Source organism: Betta splendens, chromosome 14, assembly GCF_900634795.4.
Source record: "Betta splendens chromosome 14, fBetSpl5.4, whole genome shotgun sequence".
In the NCBI taxonomy this organism is placed as follows: domain Eukaryota; kingdom Metazoa; phylum Chordata; class Actinopteri; order Anabantiformes; family Osphronemidae; genus Betta; species Betta splendens.
This window is the reverse complement of record NC_040894.2, coordinates 5,554,130-5,573,302: the sequence shown is the minus strand read 5'-3', so window position 1 is coordinate 5,573,302 and position 19,173 is coordinate 5,554,130. Positions and strand designations below refer to the sequence as shown.

The 19,173-nt window shown below is 42.5% G+C and overlaps 1 protein-coding gene across 1 annotated transcript in view; it reads right to left on the bottom strand.

Annotated features, from left to right (window-relative positions):
- The window catches only part of mtnr1bb (melatonin receptor 1Bb), a 31,019-nt gene extending 16,302 nt beyond the window's left edge, over window positions 1–14,717 (bottom strand). The window contains exon 1 of the mRNA XM_029172603.3: window positions 13,648–14,717. Within this exon, the coding sequence (XP_029028436.1) occupies window positions 13,648–13,855 (208 nt within the window). The 5' untranslated portion in view covers window positions 13,856–14,717. The remainder of the gene's footprint in view (window positions 1–13,647) is intronic.
- Between the last annotated feature and the right edge of the window lie 4,456 nt (window positions 14,718–19,173).

Sequence of the window (19,173 nt, the reverse complement as noted above, 5' to 3'; positions counted from 1 at the left end):
ACCAAGGAGTGAGATGTGGATGAAAGGAAAATAATTAAGTAAAGGCTGATAATATCATGCAAACTTTTTAATAGTGACTATAGTTTTATCATTACCTCGTTAATAGAGATAGGAAGAGGGAGGGGATCCTAAGATAATCACAAAGTGCTGTTGCAATCTACTGTAGCTGTTAAGAGGCTGCAATGAAGTGGTGGGAAATCACCAGGGGAACATAAGAAGTATAAAAGCACTTGGCGTTGGAAAGTTGAAGTTCCTCCAACAAAGCAGTGCGCGGTGACAAGCACAGGAAGCTCACATTTATTAGTAGCTCTCTGTAGCATCTCTGCAGTCAGTTGTGGAAGACTATGCCAAGATAATATCAAAGAGCCAGAGATTAAAGCAGGTCTTTGGGCCTCACCAGGCAGATGAAATGACTCTATTATATTTAATGTTAATGAAGATGAAAAAATATACTGTAGCTATCAGCAAAGGAGTGTTCTGACAAATATTGAGTTATACCCATTCATCTATGACACTTCCCACATTTTATTGGTATTTTAATAGCATTCTCTACTTACTGACTTCTTTTTTCATGTTTTTTTCTAGACTCTTTATCAGTACATTTTGCCCAGATGCTGGTAGTTCTAAGCCACAAAACCGAGTGAGATTCCAGATATGGATTAAAAAGCACCACTGTGCACTGAACTGTGAATGTAAACATGAAAGTCACACACTTTGTTGATCCAATTATTTACTCCAACCTCCTCAATGTGAGATTTCACAGTGGTAAAATAGTGTTGAGATGTTCCGCTTTGCTATTTTAGGACAGACAACAAAGGACGTTTTTGGAAAAACATTAGCATTTGCTTTACTTGATCAAAAAGCTGCATTGGAAAATGTTGTATGAGGACATAACCCTGTCGTGACAGTCCAAGCAACTTTGGAAGGTGTTATTATAGAACGTCTTGTTGCATTGTGGTTTTGTTTAGCATTTTTCACTAAGTTGGACCATTTTTATTTCTGTTGCTTTCTATTCTGTTGTGCTACATATACAGTATGTCATTTTGAGCAGTATGGATCACAAATTTTGTCACCAATTGTTGATTAATTGGTTAGATCACTCTTTCATTAATCCATTAATTAGTATTTTATTTAGTAGATGTATTTCAGATACAGTACACTGTACCTTAGAAGGAGAAAAATCCTAGTGTTTCTTTTACTTAAAAGGCAACAAGAGAGGTAGAACGAAGATGATTGGAGTGTTTAACTTTTCAGAAGCTTTCCAGCTTCTGTCAAAAATAGACTTGGTGTGTATCTTTAGCAGAGCGGTGCGAAGATCACCTTCTTGGATGCTTCCTAAACGTGCACCCACTGTAACACGAGCAATGGTTAGAAGGATCGACACAAGGCCACCACGAGCGAGCCAGAAAGCAACACAGACCCAACTGGTATAGTTACAGGGTTAGACGGGCAGTTTTATTACCTTATACTGTACGTTTGTGATGGTGACAGTGGCTTCAATGCTCCAAATGTATCTGTGCCAACTGTCAGTGCTATCAGAATACTGACTAAGCACGTGCCAGGAAGTATACCAAATGAGAGACTTGTACAGTGTATTTTGTAGTTCACTGCAGTTAGTCCACTGGAAGGCAAGACATGAGCCTTAAGCAGTAATGCTGGGAATGTCGTGAGTGAGTGAGTGAATGATTTCTTAAGCAGCAGCTTGTGAAATTGCTGATGTTTAGCAAATGTAATGGTTCCCATGTTCACCATATATTTTGCTGTGTTGGATGTTGTACTGCAGAGACTTTACAACCAGAGACACACTTTAGGATAAAACATGTCTATACTGACTTGAATTGTCACCCATGGTGCTGAGAGACGTTTATGAGCGTCTGCTCACAGCGCCAGTGATTTACGAGTGACCTACACTTTGAGTTTCAAACCCAAAAACCTGAAAAGCTCAGCAAGCTAAAGAATAACAGTTTGGTGGCTGTTGGCTCATTATTCCATCCACCTACACCAAAGGCACCACTGGCCTCTCCTTCCAATAGTTAATTCTTTAAGTTAATCTTTTGGGGAAGGTTTTAAACTTACTATTGCAAAACATGTCTGTACTTTCCTCTTGTGTGGTGTCAGCAATATAGTCAATGAATAATAGCAGCTCATGGTGAAACTCACAGCACCGTAATGATTTACTGTAGCTTTAGTTGGCATTGGTCGGACACTGCAGTGCAAATACTGCCAGTCAGCTCTGCCTGTTGGTTCTCAGCAGTTCGGTCCTCGTCAGCTTTGCTAAAGGTGAGCATGATGACTAACTACTGTATGCGGACTGCTCGCCAACAAGGCTAGGTGCTGTTCAACTGTAGGGTGGAGCCACATCAGCAGCCTTCGTTATCGTCGTTATCTTGTGCAGAAGAGTCAGAATCATGAAAATACTGACTGATTCGAGCAACATCTGAATGGGAACAGGCTATAAACAGATGTCAAACTACTGTATCACTGGGCTTTTTGTGGCACCAAATGGAATTTGACTTCACTGCACTGCACATATACTGTATGCCAGTAACAGTTCGGTGTGGGAATAAAAAAAGACAGGTGTACAGTAAGGATACATGTTTCAACAGTGTGAAAATGCAATATGCAAAACAACAGTATAAAACTGTATAATTACATTCATATGATGGACTTTGGTAACATTATTTTGTGTTTTTTTAAATGGTAGTAGTTAAATGTGGGAATAGGGCTTTAAAATTGTATTAAATAAATACAGTAAAACCTGCGAACTTATTAAAGACTTACATACAAGAAAAATGTGTCTCTTTAGCTGCTTAATAGTCCAAACATACTGAGCTGCAAGCTGGAGAACTAAAATAATGCTTTGAGATTACAGTATGTGGTGCTTTGGCTGAGTTTTAATATTCTAATTGGTTTTGCCAATGTGGACAACCTGTTCCACATAAATGTAGTCATGTGATCCATTTCTAATACAAAAACACTGAGTGTAACCTTAGAGACTCCTTAGAGTGTAAGCCTTAAGTGACTCCGTTTGTTATTGGTGCAAGAAAAGAAAGAGCATAAACCACAATTCAGAATTATACTGCAACCCAATATTTCATTTGAGAGATGTGGCTGGCAAAATAGTTGAAAACTCACTTTTTATTTCTTTCACGCTCTGTGTTGATCTGTGGTGGCCGTGGCACCATAAGCAGCTACTTAGTTTAGTTATGCCTCTGGCCGTCTGCGACCGTGGAGTTTCTAAACATGCCACCGGTTTGACTAATACATGAAAACAGGGTAGAAAAGATTAAAGGTCCGAGTTTTTATCTGCAATACCCCACTGAATCATCAGTCAACTTCATCAGTCTACTTGAATCAGCTTCATGTACACATACACACAAACACACTGGTTTCTTGCAGTCTTATTATGTAAATAGCAGAAAAATCCTGATAAATTCATCTGCTAATCCTATCCCCATTTCTTCAGTCAGAGTATTAATAAACAACAAAAGGGGTTTTGATATTTCTCCAGTCCATTGTTCTTTTCTTTCAGTTTGTATCTGCATGGCTGCCACATTAGTGATGCTACTCTGGCACCGGTTCTCTAGCCTGACCTTCGGAGTGATTCAACAGAGCCCAAACATAAAGCAGAGGTCCGTCAATATGTTAAGGTGCCAGGTTTCTAAGGTCTGTTTGTGGTCATGAGGTGTGAATGAACTTCCTCTCTCCTCATCCAGAGCTGACAAATAATAGTGCATGCGTGTCTGGCAGCGTGTTGTCTTCCTCTTGTCGTAATTGAAGTGCTTTTAAACAGAACAGAACATTTAGCAGTCGCAGCCCACTTTCATTGTGAGGTGGGTGTCTGTTAAAGAAATGAAAGGACTCCCTGACCCCAGCTGAGGTGGGCTGGGGAATGTTCAGTGTGATTCAACAAGTATGAGCAACGCAGCTTTCCATCGCTATCACTGCTTATCATTGCCTTGCCAGTCAAAACACATGCAGTCAGCTTCATCGGCAGCTATGAATTTAATAGTCTGTCTGTCTCTTTGTTGGCTCTGTCATGCACTGGCGACCTGTACATTGTCTCCCGCCGACTGACAGCTGGGATTGTCTCCAGCTCCCCAATAACCCTTTAAAGGAAACGTGCTTAGATGGGTACATGGTGTACAGAAACTAGGGAATGAATATAACGCTTGGATTTGTGCTTGACGTACGGATTAAGTGCTGTATGTGTGTAATCGTTTTTTTTTTTTTTAAGTCAAGCTGGTTTTCTTTCCTGGAGGAAGCGGCCTCCCCTTACTCAGTGGGCAGGCCTTGTGGGTAGAGATCTTTGCGCTACAGAAGGTTGCTGTCTGAAAACATGTTTAATATGGGAAAATCAGATCATCCCCTAGTGAGTATTATACGAATATTATGTTACTGTTTGTGAAATCCCTGCAATCAGTTTGGTGATTCAACAAGTCTAATTGGTTGTTTTCTCTAGACAGTTGAAGGACTAAAAACATATGCCTGACCAGAGAGGAAGTCTCTGGTCAGATTTACAGAGGCTACAAGGTTTTGCTGGCAAATGTTTATCTTTCATGGGGGTGTTAATCCAGCCCAAGCTGCCTGAAACCAGATAAAATCTATATCACGCAAATTATTTGTGTGTATTATGAGCCAGAAAGTGGTGCGTGCATTCGATGGAGCTGTCATCTGTTGGTAGCCTCTGTTTGAGCACAGAGACAAACGCGGGTCAGGACAATCCACCTTCAAAATGCACTTCACGGACACTTCGCCTCAGGCAAGCCGAACCTTCAGTATTCCCCCCACATTTAGAATGCACAACACAGGCCCTTGTCCGTTTTCCCCTCTATTCCTTCACATTAAAAATGGCGTTGTGCTCAGTCTGGCAGCACATGCTGCCAGGGCTGTGAGGTTTAACAGCAGACACACCACAGTCTCTCTAAACTCAGGATATTTGCAGTAGATCAACACCTAACTAGAAAATCCAAGACAAAATCTAGTGCAAAGTACAAGACATTAAAATTTCATTGTCATGTATTACTTATATGACAAACTCTCCAGCCTTCGCAGGGGAAAACAGTCTGGTCTCTTGAACGGCATATTATGAAATGTGCTACACTGTTGTTTGGTCGACACACGTGGTCCTGTGATTCTGTGGCTTACTGGCTTTTCTACCGGGTTTAGCCGGCAGACATTAAGTCTGGTTAGTTCTACCAGATTGACCTTTGAAGTGAACACTGAACTATAAGGCAAAGCAGATGATTAAACCAGAAAGCTGTCTTAGCTCATCATTATAAAAGTGCACATTGCAAAAATAAAATTCTGCATTAAAGCGGTGCTGAACTGCATAAAGGGGATAAATTACTATTGATATCCCTGAAACCACCAAAAACAGTTTCTAGGCATACGCTCATTATGCATACTATCATAATTTAGAGATTTACAGTGGACTGACTGCAGCCTTTGAAGGGCTCTAATTTCTGTGGGCATTCTGTGTTTGATCAGAAAACCTGGCATTTTGGATGCAAAGCGTTTGAGTACTCAAACTGTCTGCCCCCACTGCCAAATTACACCACAGCTGCAAATACACTCTGATTGGGAGCTGTCATCTGTTTGATGAACACCAACCAAAAGGACATGTAGCCCCACTGGGAGCGAGGAATGACTTTGTGTTTGCTCATGAATATCCTTTTTGTTAATTTAACCTTATTTTGTGTGTGACTTTGTTTTTTTTTTTTGTGAAATTAATACTTCCTAAGGTTTGTTTGATGAGCCTTGGCAACACAAATGTCATAACAGTGCAAAATATTTCTGCTATCAGAATAAGAAAGGTCAGCTTCCTCAAATCACAAAATACATTTCCTCATAATGTTCACAATAAGCATAAATGACAAGTTGCAAACACAGTATGTTGATAAAAAAACATTTTTCTTTACAGCCTTACAGTCTCTGACTGACTATTACTGACTACTGTTATTAGGTTGTTTCTTTATTTTATCTTATTAGCATAGTAATATTAATGTTTCTAATATTAAGTCCATCCCAGCCACCTCCTTGTGATTGGCGTCCTGTTACTCAATGGACTGTACCACTTTATTGATTCAGAAAATTGATTTAGCATCACAATATAGCCATAATAAAAGTGTACTCGGATGTGCAGTTTAGTTGCATAATCACACAAGCCAACACCCACCCACACCTCTGGGTGAATGTCATGTGGCAAAAGTCACATTACTACCAGTAACAGAACCGTGAACAGAGAGGCCTCTGATGCTGGAATGCACCTCGGGTCTGCTGTGGGAACATCGTCTTTTGTTGTGTCTCGGTGTCAGTTATGTTGACTTGCATGTGCCCATGTCACTGCTGTTGACCTGCAACATGCTCATCTGCTCATGAATTACCAGTGTAGAGAAAAAGTTGAAAACTTTATGAGAGATAAAAGTGAGATAAATCTAATTCATGTATGATATAAGTGCATTTCTATTTTGACTTGGAAGCCTTGATCCCCTTCAATTAGATAACTAGAATGAATTAAAATCAATACCATCTGATTACATATTCAGTTGACATAAAAAAGAAACTGATGTTCTCTACACATATTGCTTTAATCCCTGATTTATTTGGCTGATTACATCTCTAAAGAGATGCCTCTAATCTGTCTGCTGCTCTGTATTTAACATGACTTTTACTTAAGAGAAAACTAGCTGAATGAAAGCTAAACATCTTTCAAGTTTCTTTGAAGCATACAGTAGCACTCAGTGTCTTAAAAGCCAACATGACACAACTCAGGCGTTGAATGATTTAAGCAGCACTAAGCTCTTGATCATTTACTCATTCAGTTAGCTGGAAATTAAAGTATGTTCAATAATACAGAAGTGCATTTTACTATGATCTGTTTTGCATTGTGAGCGTTTTCAGTCCACCATCACCTATGTCACATTTCTACCAATAGAGTCCCATTGAAATGAATATTAAATAACTTCCCAGATGCATTTGAATCCGAATCATACTTTTCACATTTGGCCTGTAAATCTTTATGTACATTCAGAGTCTTTGTCTTTATCTTCGAAGGGTTGCATCCAGGAGTGGATTAGGAAGCGGCTTCCATTCTGCTCCACCATCTCTCACTGCGACTGCAAATATTCTGTTTGTCTGTCTTGTTTGTGGAGTCATTTGCATGAATACAGTCCTGCACATCCTTGTGACATCCCTCCCTCCCTTATCCCATTCTCATTTTCCTCTCCTAGATTGGCTTTGATTTCCCGCATCTTCTCTATTTCATCTGCCTCCTCCTTTATCTCCTCCTTCCCTTTCTCAAATCCCTTCCTCCTTACCCCTCTTCACCCAATGCTGCTAGAGGGTTTTTGAGAAAGATTGTTACATAATGCACTTTAAATTATCACAGTGTATGCATTATGGATACGGGGAGATACAGTGGGTATTACGGTATTTGATAAGGAATAAAATAATTAAATTACCCATCTCTTTGCTGATTAATTTAGTCAATTTATCATGTTTAGGCTTCTAAAGCAATTGTCAGTTTCTGTGCATGTGAAGACATACATGCAAGCTTGTGGAAGTGAATCCTCCCCCGTCTCGGCACTAAAGCACTGATAACAACTCTGTGACTCTGATGACACATGACAGTACTTCTTACATTGTCTCGGCTGTGTCTCTTCCCTATAAAACAGCATCAGTCTCCCACTTTTCACAGAGAGGAGGTTCAGTCCTTTTTTTCCCCTTATCTAATCGTTGGGCTGTCTTTCTCTATTTTATTGCCTTTGTCATTGTCACTTTTCTGTTTCTGACTTACTCCTTCTGCGTCGCTTTCTCTAGCTTAGCTCCTCGCCATCTAGCTGGGCCTCTGCTCGTCTTGTTTCCTTTGTCCAGCTGTCTGTGTTCAAGGGAATTACCGAAGTCAGGATTCGCCCAAAAGATACAGGACAGTGTCTAGGCACAACTCAGGCAGACGTAGACTCCCAGAGCACTTAAAGCTGCTGAAAACATCCCCAGCAGTCATGTCCAACCTTCACTTCTGCCTAAATAGTCACTGAGTAAGACAAAAAAACAGTATAACCAGTTGATGAAAGAATTATATGGCAAAGCCTTGGCACATACAGAAAATCCCCCAAAGCCCTGCAGACACTCTCCTCCCATGCATTATAGATCAGTGGCAATTCAGCTCCCCTATGGATTCAACACGAAACTACTTCATAAAACTAGACACAGTGGCTAATATTTGTCACAATAGGATGCATAGTGGGCTGTCAGATGCAATTTTCATGTACGATACCAAATGATTTACTATGAAGTAAAGGGATTAATTTGAATCAGACAAGCAACAGAGACCCTGTGTCTAATCTCTGTCTTCCCCTTTTCTTTTTGAGCTGCAGCTTAACACTCCTCTACAGTATTCCTACCATTTTGCCGGCTCTGTGATCGCTCCCTCTTTTTGCCTCCTTTTTATCCTTCCCCTGTTAGGCACATAAAAATGCTCCAGTAGGATTTTTAGGATGGATGGTATGGGTTAGTCTTTAGCTGTCTCGTGTAGAGGACCTTCTTTAATTGTGTAAGTCTGCAATAGCTTCACAGGATTAAAACAAAATCTGATTGATCTGACAACCTGTTCAGTCGGTTGATCTCCTGTTTTGATTTTAATTAATTGAAATCAAACAGCCAATTGCCCCCATGGCAGAAAACCTTGGTTGGGAGCATAAATTATAGTTAAACCAAAAAGAAGCAAGGATCTGAGAATGCCTGCTGGGTCAAAGTGGAAGAGCCTAACTATGCTTCAAAATCATGAGGAGCATATTGAAATCCATTCCGAACTTAAGAGGAGAGAAGAGACACGGCATCAAGGTTAAGCAATTTTACCCTGCATGAAACTCACTGACAGGGAAATCATTTTTTTAACCTTTCAAACCCCATAGCTGATTATTGTTCGCAGGGAAAATAAACAGTTCTCAAAAGAGTCCTAAATTTGAGATAGAGACAAGACGGAGATATAGCTCATAAAAAGACACCACACAGTCCATAAACTCCAGTTGGAACAGAATTGACGGAAACAAATTCTTGCTTTGTGGGCGTGTAAATATACATTATTATCAAGATACTGATAAGAAACCACTTGGTGTCATATTAATATAAAATATTTCTATTAGATACACGTGATATGACCTGTTGTAATAAAACAATGAAACACTTTATTGCTATATCTCAACTACATTTAGTTCTAGCTGATCTTTATTAAGGAAATCAGCTGTAAGTGTGTAACTGGCACACTTTTTAACCTCTCTCCCTGCGTGAAGAGAATTGCTGTCGGTTTCTATTCTCCTAAAACCACTGCACAGCCTGGCCTTTAATAGCTTATTGCTCGATTTGTCAGTTAATGTACATCTGCTAACAATTATCATCACAGACAGGGTAACAGAATGGCCCAAGTGTTCCCAGAGATCCCCTGCAAAATTCTGCCAAAAGTCATATATCCTGTCAAAACGTCTTTGAAGCGAGACGCAAAAATCCCCTGTACTTATTGTACAAGGTTTGGAACAGACTCTGGATTAATGTGTCATCTTTGCCTAAATTATAAAAACATGAAATGCAGAATTAGAAATTCTGAAAAAAAAAAGATTTTCAGGAGATGTGAGTTACAAACTAGTAGGTGTAAAAACACCTAAATAACCACAATCGGATAGTGCAAACTCCTAAACTTACAGTAGAACTTTGCACGTCTCGGTTAAGACCTTTATCTCAGTTTAGGAGAGCATCTGAGGAAAACTGGATTATTGTTTGAAAGTAGGTCACTGCCAGGGAACCCAGACTCCCAGAAATGAATCAAGTCGATGGTTCACTCTATAAAATCCGTATACAAAATTGAATAATGTGTCAGATTTAGCAGTTGGGTTATGACAAAGTTGACCTTGTCCTTGTTCTGGCTCTCCCTGGACACAAAGTCACATGCAATCACTGTATGAGGAAACGAGTGGGGCAATTAAAACAAATGTTGTGCTTGGGCCTCCAAAAAGGTAATCCAATGCCCAAGGAGGGAGCTAAGTAGCTGAGCAGTACTCGTGCAGCTAAGTTGGTTTGTAATCCAACTGCACAACTGTTCTGTCACAAAATGCCTCAGCCCAAAGCTTTAGCTTTAGCTGACAGGATTTTGCCTAATTTAGTGACACAGTCAAAATTACAGTTCTGTGTCTGGCACAGATTCACTGTCATTGCTGTTAGCTGGTGTGAAGTACTTGCTGGCATACTTGTTTACCCCAGGTGCACACAAGTCACTTTCAAAATTCCCTCAATTAAATGGTTAAGAAAACCAACTTGCATTCTTTTGCGCTGAACCTGGCTGGAGGTGAATTTTAAATTGGACCAGTTCTCTGGCAGTGTCTAATGGTGTCTGACAGGAAGATGTTCGTGTGATGTTGTTATTCTTGCTGAGTGCGTGTCAGAACTGTAGATATCAGAGCGATGCAATATTTCCAGGAAGGCTACGAACTGAAGCGTGTTAGTCCAACAATAAAGCTGTTTGATAATCTGCAAGTGTTGCTGTAGATTTGATCTTTGCAGTTCGCTTTCCCTCATCCTTGAACCTTGACACCAGGTGAAGTAGTCCCAGGAATCCCCACCTTGCTCTGTGTTTAATGGTGTAGCAGCCAGGAAGGTTGACTGAGAAAGGCCTCAGGTTTGAAGCGTTTCAGCACCATGGAGAGAGACAGCTGAAGCCACTGATTTCAGATTTTAAGTATCATGATGGCGGCAGCGGCTGAATGTGAAACACTGCACTTTTAATGCTGCAAAGGAATATTTAAGCACTATTTTTTCATAGAGGCAGAAAGCTTTAGAGAAAAGTAGCTGAAGAGTGGAAGAAGAGGGGCGGGGCGTGATGTAAATAAAGTCTCTTTGAAGAGCCTCTCTGTAATATGTGATCTTGTCTAACTCTCTTTGAAGGTTTGCACCACCTTAGCTTTTTCAAAGACAAACCTCAGGGGGTACCCACCTCTGCCCCTCACAGCTGTACAAGCCACTTTGCACATCCTCACATACACACATCTATGCAAAAAGCACAATATCACGATTACACGTGTGGACTTACTGCATTGTGTATTTCTAAATATGCGTTACGAGTGTTTTGCATGCAGCCAAACATCTGAACGTGTTAAGTGCTTCCATAGGAGTAAAAAGCTTTTCTTTATAAATGGATAAAATGATTTTAATGGCTCATGAATTCATGCATGTGTGATTATGTGACCGTGCCCCTTTACACGTCGCGTGTGAAAAGATAAAAGGGAAAAAAGTGTGATACCTCTATGATTGGAATTCATCTATGCATGGTCTGCATGAATAAGATGCCAGTTCTTTGTCAGAAGTATAATGAGCTTGTACTATAATATTTACTACAGTATGACGATGCATGCATCACATCGTGGGTAGGTGAGAATAAATCATTGTTAGTCATCGCTCACCAGCGTGGCATCTGATGAAATATCGTGGGCCAGCACTCAGCGGTCAGTGTGCTCTGTGCACTCGTGCCACAGTAAGGACTAATGCGAAGCTATGACGGCTGCGGTGGACAAGCGCATGCTTCCCTGTGCGCCCGCGCTTTACTGTATATCGTGATTGTTAAGTCAGGTGTTTTCCCATCTACTCTGTGGCGCGGGTTGTTTCAATCTATACTAGCGGTTCCTCGAGTTCACGACTGCGTGCTCAGTGCAGTTTTTGAAGTGCTGAGTGGTCTGTTTGAGTTGCAGGAAATCCACTTTAAGGCAGAAATGCACCGTGTGAGTGGCAAAAATAAACACAACATATGTTTTATTGACACTCTTCGTAGATACGTAGGCTGCAGAAAGCTTAGAAAAAGATAAATCAAATGGTACCAGACAACATCCAAGTATAGCTTGAAGGGAATATTAGCAGGTAATTTTTAATTAAGCACTAAATTAAATTTTTCATTAGGCAGCTTTATCTACGCGATTAGTTTAAAGGAAACTGTGGACCGGTGATTAAACTGAAGTTATATTAGGTCTTCCTGTGCACATAATTGATCTTACACACCGTTTATCCTGCAATGGAAAATTTTTCATTGAGCCATTTGTAGGTATCTAGGTCCTTATTCAGCAAAATATCGTTATGATCACCCACTGGCCAAGCCTTAGTGGTTCTTCATAAAAGCACCGGAGCAACTTAAATCAGACTCTGAGGACGGATACATTTCTCATAGCAAAGGGTAGATTGTGTGTCTAATGATTGAAAAGAGTGTAGTTGTTGTTTTGTCTAAATAAGAGCACATTATGCTCTCCGGTCATCTTATCCACTCAAGATGTGGTAGAAGTTTGTTCAAAACACTTCTTCAAAACTTGAATGCACAACCTCAATATTGTTTGAACGGATGTTTGTACGTTACGCTACACGCAAATTGAATACCACTTGACATATTGCTCCTAATTAACAAATTCTTCAGTTTTTGAATTTCACTCCTCTACAGCTTCAACCTTGATTGAACACAATTCAGAGCTGTGAATAAGCTGAACCTTACTGCATCCTTAGCTGTAGAAAAAAAATCCATCCTGGAGTGCAGGATGTGGGAGTTTTTTTCTCTGAAGACAGGTTTGTATTCAAACGCTCCAGTGATCAATGTGTCCATCAAACTGATGGAGAAAATGTTCTAAGATACAGTGCGAGGAAGAAATGTTTCCTGATGAAGACAAATTCAAAAGGATGTTTAAAAAGACCGCGGTAGTTGCTCTGTTTGATCTAAAAATGAGAGAAAGGTGCAGTACTTCTGACGGGCTAAAAAATAATTGCTAGTTTATGGAACATGCAAATGAGTGAATGAGGCATAAAATACCTAGTTAGAATAAAGAGGCAGACTCTCCTACAGAGTCAGTGCTGAGTAGGTTTTAGTGTCAAGTATTTTGATATTATTGGGCTAAAATCCTTGACTCTGGAAAAGATTCCAAATCAATTGGTTCAACTTAAAGCGAAACCCTAAACCTGAAGGTTTCTACTACTTCCACGCTTTATAATTCGGCTTTTATATTTGCAGAAAGGACCCTTCCTGGCTAAATTCGCACATTCAGCTAGGTGTGTCTCACCGAATGGGTTCATCAACTCCATTATAGGTTTTCAAAAAGTCTCACCTGTGCTTATTAACCAGTCAGACTGCCACTGAACTTCATCTGAATGAGTTCGAGACTGAGGAGAGAGAGAGAGAGAGAGAGAGAGAGAGAGAGAGAGAGAGAGAGAGAGAGAGAGAGAGAGAGAGAGAGAGAGACCGAGCTGGTGTAGTGCTAATACTTCAAGGTTTCATACTGGAGGGGAAAATCGAGGTGTGAAGATCCACTGTGGCTGAGCAGCAGCGAGTCCTGTGTCCTGCTACCATGCGCTTCAGCAAGATGGAGAACCTGCTCTCTGTATAATACAATAATTGAATTATTTGGACCTTTTGGTCTAAGTAGAACTCAAGAAAGTTAGTTTGGGATGATTTTTTTCATTGGGTTTATCGAAGTTGTTGAGTTGCGAAACAAAGATCAGGAGCAGACGCAAGCAGACACGCGTCTTTGTGATAGAAGTAACAACTTTGCCCAAAAATACTCTGCATTTTAGTTTTGAGCCGGTCAAACCTATGCGATGACATACATAATGGATGAGAGGCAGTCTTACCGGAGTTCCTCAGTTTGCGGTTCCGAAAGACTGAGATGATCACCAGCAGGTTCCCCAGGACGTCCACCACCGTGGTGAAGATCAGCACGCTGGCCAGTATCGCTATCACCCAGGCTGGGCGGGCGCCCGCGTCCGTGGCCAGTGCGCGCTCCAGCTGCCCCAGCCGTGGCTCTGTCCGGTTCTTTAGGAGAGTCAACGAGTCCGGCATCACTGGCCCACAGCCCGAGGCTGCTCACAAGTCCCAAGTGTGCGCTGTGTCCCACAGGTATCGCCGGTACCGGTAACTAAAGCGAACATGGAGCGCACCTGGGTGCCTTCGCTCGGTCCACAGGGGCGCGCATCAGGGATGCAGGGTGATGGCGATGAAAGTTCCTTGACGTGTGGCGATCATGCGTGACCTACCCACAGTTACACGCACTCTTGTCTTTCTTTATCGCCGCACAAAAGTCGTCCATGTGCCAAGAGCAGCTCGGACACGCGGCAGCGCCACGCCTCCTCCCCGGCGAGAGACAGTGAATTATTCGTCATTTAGAGAATGAGGTCCGGACCACTCGTATTTGGATTCTTCGGTTTCTTCAAGTGTTCCCGGTGTTGGCATCTCTAACGCCTGTCCGCCCGCACGCGCCCACGTTGGGGAAAAAAAAAAGATGCCGCTTCCTTAAAATGTCAAACCTCTGTAGCGCTTCTGGAATCCTCGGGATTTAATTTGCAACTCATTGAGGAAAAAAACGGCGGGGGCAAATTGTCTTCTCGACCCATTTCCGATGCCCTTGCTGGAGCATTTCAACTACGACGCAGCCGGCGCCGTGCGTGGCGAGGCGGCACTGTGGTGAATTTCACGCAGGGGCTCTTAGTCAGGCACACAGCAGGATGTGCAGAAATCCACAGAGTGGGGACGGACAGAGACACGGTTACACAAACAGCGTTTATCCGTACGACTTTGTGTGTCTCTCTCTCTCTCTCTCTCTCTCTCTCTCGCTGGCTGTGCTACTCTCCTACTTCTACTACACTGAGGTGTGCGTGTGAGGAAGGATTCTTCTCGTTTTCCCCAGCCAATCCCCAGCGTGACTTCCCAGAATCGGTCTTTGATCTCAGCGCAACGCTCGGAGGTGCCTTAAGTGTGCACACAGTGGTGGGTCTGCACGGGAAGCCCAATCAGCAGGCTGTGACTGATCTAGAGCGTTTCCCACACACGGGCGCCAGGACATTTTGGAAATAACAAACTCTAAACTATATGAATATTCAAAAATGTATTTGATTTATTAAAACTTTTATTTTGTTAAATTAACCTTTTAAAAAAAAACACACACACAATGAAAGTAATCATAAAAACAGCAGGCGGTACTGTACGAGAGAGTTTAAATTGCACAGACAAAGAGAATATACTATTGATCGGACCATTATCCTCTATCTGTGGGTGCATGCCTCCAACAGGGTGCCATTTTTGGACTCTGGACTATGATTCACTAAGTGCACAGTGCAGCCAAAGCAAGTGGAGGTGGCAGTCTAATCCCATTCATCCCATACCAAGCGGTGGCAGCAGCGCAGTCAAACTCTCCATCAGATCCAGTGGATTTATGCGTCGTCGGTGGTGTCAGCGGCGGCGCTGACACATTGAGGCCATCCGCTTGTTTAACTCTCCTCTGCTGGGCACAGCCCGTGCCCTCGAGCACAGCAGCAGGCGCCGATTAGAGGCGCCCGGTGTCGGCCTCAAAGCGGAGGGACGCCTTCCGCCAGGCTAATGCGGTGACCAGGTGACAGACGTCTGTGGCCGTGGGTTCAACACCTCCGAGCACAAATACGCGCTCCGATACGAAGCGGTGAAGTGGACGCTTCGCACAAAATGCGAAGCTGCAAACTAAACATATTGTAAAGTGTCGCTCCTGCTGTGCTGACTACACGAAAACGTCTTCACAGACGTCTGAATTCCTCGTGATTACTGTGAAGCAACCTTCGATAGCTTTAAACACTCACTTGTGACAGTGAAGCCTATTGTTGTGTGAACAAAAGCGGGAATAAAGCAGTGGATGGATGATGTGCAGCCTCTTTATCAAGTGCTATAAACTGGAGCGTATGCTCGTCCTTACGCTGCTCTCCACAGGACACCGTGGCTTTATTAATACCGGGACTGCTGGACACAGTTTGTGTTGGCTCCCCCAGACACATTGTTCCGGGTTTTGTTGAAATCACCAGATGGTGCAAACAAAACAAATTCTTGGAGAGTGAAGTGTAAAGCAAACAATTGGGAAAACAAGCTTGTTGTAGTCGTTCGCTTCCTTATTGGGGGTGGCTTTGGAAATGATGTGATGTAATTTAAATAATATAACTGCTGTAATCGTGCGTGAATTGCAGCCGTTGTTCTTTTAGCATCACTACTTACTCAGATGACGAACAGGTTTGGAAGGGAACGATGCGCCGAAGTAATCAGGACGGGTTCAGCAAATATGGAAATGCTGTAATTATTCAAATGTGTTGCCTGAAGCTTAGTGGATGTAGGAGGAATGTTTGATAAACATACAGTAGGGGTCAGTCTTGCTAACTAGCGTGTTATATATTATATTTGTAAATATGTAATGTAAACAGTACGCTTATTAAAATGGAATTCACTACAGCTGCCCACGTTGAGTGATTGTTTCAAATAATCTTTAGGCGGTTCAGCCACAGTTTGATTACTCGAACCCATGAAAAGAAAATCTTAAAATCCCCTAAGTATATGAAACTTGGACGAAATAGGCCAATAAGCTGAGCAACGTTTAAGGAGATTCTGATGTAATCTGGATTTGGAGTTTCTGCCATCGCATGATTATTTATTTATCTCCTTTTTCTGGCTACAACCCAGAAACTGACGGAGACGAGAGTGAGGGGACAGAAACTGCTGATAGTTCCTGCTGTACTGTATGTCTGCAGTAGTATTAGTAATAGGAGAAGCATCTCCAGGCGCGGTGGAAAACACGGTTTATGATGGAGCTCGGTGGTATCCAGTTGCCTTCTAGGTGTTACTGTATGCCAGTCCCTACCATTGCAGTAGGCTGTAAAGGTTACTTCACCCCACAGGCGCTTCGTGCTTGAATAGTTCAATATGGATCTAATAAATTTGTTGCAACTTCACAAAATCTATGCGCTTATTCTGCAGCATTGCGAACATGAAGAAGTCCCGATGATCAAAACACAATAAAGGGACGCTCCTCTTTCGTAGCAGCAGCAGATCTCATCAGACCTGAGGGTGACAGTGCACCGAGTCCTCTGAGCTAAAACAGATAACAAGCTGTGCTCTGAGGCCCTTGATGCTGCCAAATTTCGCTGCAGCATTTTTTTTTCATTCCGTCTCACCTCGGTTTAAGGCGGCGCTTCTTTACAAGATCAGAACAAACCGGGAAGTGTTGTAATAAAGCCCCGCGTGAACCCTCTAAGGCCCCTGTCAAATCAGCCCGGCTCAACCCAGAAGTTATGGGGCTAAAATGAATTCACACCAAACAATTGAATTCAGCAGCTTCTCCGCTGATGCTCCAGAGTTCAGAATAGTAGGACTTTCGTTGTCAAGTAAATATAATCCATGGTCGTCATCTGGAGTGTGTGTGTGTGTGTGTGTGTGTGTGTGTGTGTGTGTGTGTGTGTGTGTGTGTGTGTGTGTGTGTGTGTGTGTGTGTGTGTGTGTGTGTGTGTGTGTGTGTGTGTGTGTGTGTGTGTGTGTGTGTGTGCGTGCTTAGTGTCCTGGTCTCACAAACAAGCGACAGAATTGCTTTAGTAATAATCTTTTGAAACAGCAGGGTGGATGTGAGCGATGGACCGGACCCATGCCTGGGAGCAGCTCTGTGATGTGAATTCATATCGTCATACAGCACATGAACGCGACCCCCCCCCCCCATTCCTTGTTTTAACAGCATAGGCATATTTTGCTTAATTATGCTCAAATGTATTGATGAATAATACATGCGATCAAATTGCTTTAGAGGCCGACTGCGTCTGTGGCCATGTGGCTATTTATATGCATTCATGAGGGCGTGCATGCGTCTGTGTCATCAGAGGCAGATGTTAGGCGCACAGATTAGGTCCAGTTGTGTGTGTAATCCTGGTGTTACTGAGAACAGCGTGGATTTAATCACCCACACAGCTACCCCTCCACACATAGGAACGGGAAACCGTAATCTCTACTCATACTTTCTTTTTTCTTACTTCACTTTTTTCTTACATGATATATCCCTTTTCTCCCCTCCTCCTTTATGTAACGTCCTTTTATCCATCTGTCCACATCCTTTGACTGCTGTGTCCAGCGCAACCTGGAGGAATATCATTGTGAGGAAAAAAAATGGAGCAGAGACGCAGAAGAATTAGAGAAAGAATGGGGGTGTAGGGGTAAGGGGTTTTAAGTGGCTTAGCTTGACGCTGTGGTGTAAATTGCCATATGGTCCAATGAAAAGCCAGCTGAGCTAGAGGGACTGGCAGGTCCTCATCAGTTCCCTCTGATGCATGATGAATAAACACAACAGTCACTTTGTTTACTCCTGTCTCGCTCTGCGTTTCCCCTCACATGCCCTCCTGTTTGCCTTTGGTTTGACCCTCTGAGCCGGCGACTAGGACGGCCAACAGACTGCTTGGAATACATTAAACGAGCAGGATGGTCATCAGAGGAGTGTGCCAGAGAGAGCGTTGCCGGGACGTGTTGCATAATCATTGTGAGAATAATTTAATAGGACATGAATCTGGATGAATATGTTTCTGGTGGCTCCCTTCTGAGCAGACAGCGGGGCCGCCCCGCTCTGGTGTGCTGCTGTTTACATTTGTGTTGCTGCATGAACCCCGGTTATGACTGGGGGTAGAAGTAATGTTATGTATGTTATGTGCCTGTGCGGACACATGCCCTGAGGGTGAAGACTTTTCTCCCCCCCCCTCACTGAAATCCTAAAATGAGGTTAGGAGTAAAAAAACCTGAATGAATGGCTGATGCAGGGAAGGACTGCGTGCAGATGGCGTGTCGACTCGCATCTGCATCCTTTAAAGGCGTCTGGCTGTTATCACCTGAGACATCTTTTGCATATTATGCTAATTGATAAAACTAATTTTCTCTGTTGCCGTGTTGAGGCAGGCAGGGGTAATGGAAGAAACACAAATTCGAGTGTCGCGATCGCGTCGCGGAGCAAAACAAACTCGTTATATTTTAGGACGTGACGTCAGCAACAGAAGGTTTAAAATCGAAGTTTTCTGCTTTTTCTGTGAGTTTTCACCTGGGCTAAAAAACAGAGAGTCGCCTCCTTGGAGTTCTGCCTTGTACCTGTTTGAGCCTTTTGTGGTTCATCGTTCCTGCAGGGACAGACTAGAACTGGAACAAGCCAGGCGACATTTCACCATGAGCTTTTTCCATCTATTGCACTAACACAAACTGGCATGCAATGAAAGATAAATGCAGTGTTTCTCTCAAAAATGATTCCCACTGTTCAAAAAATGTAACACTTTCTCTGACAAAATGATTTCTGCCATAAATATTAAAATATGGCCGCAGCTGATGACTATTTTAAAATCATAGCCCAC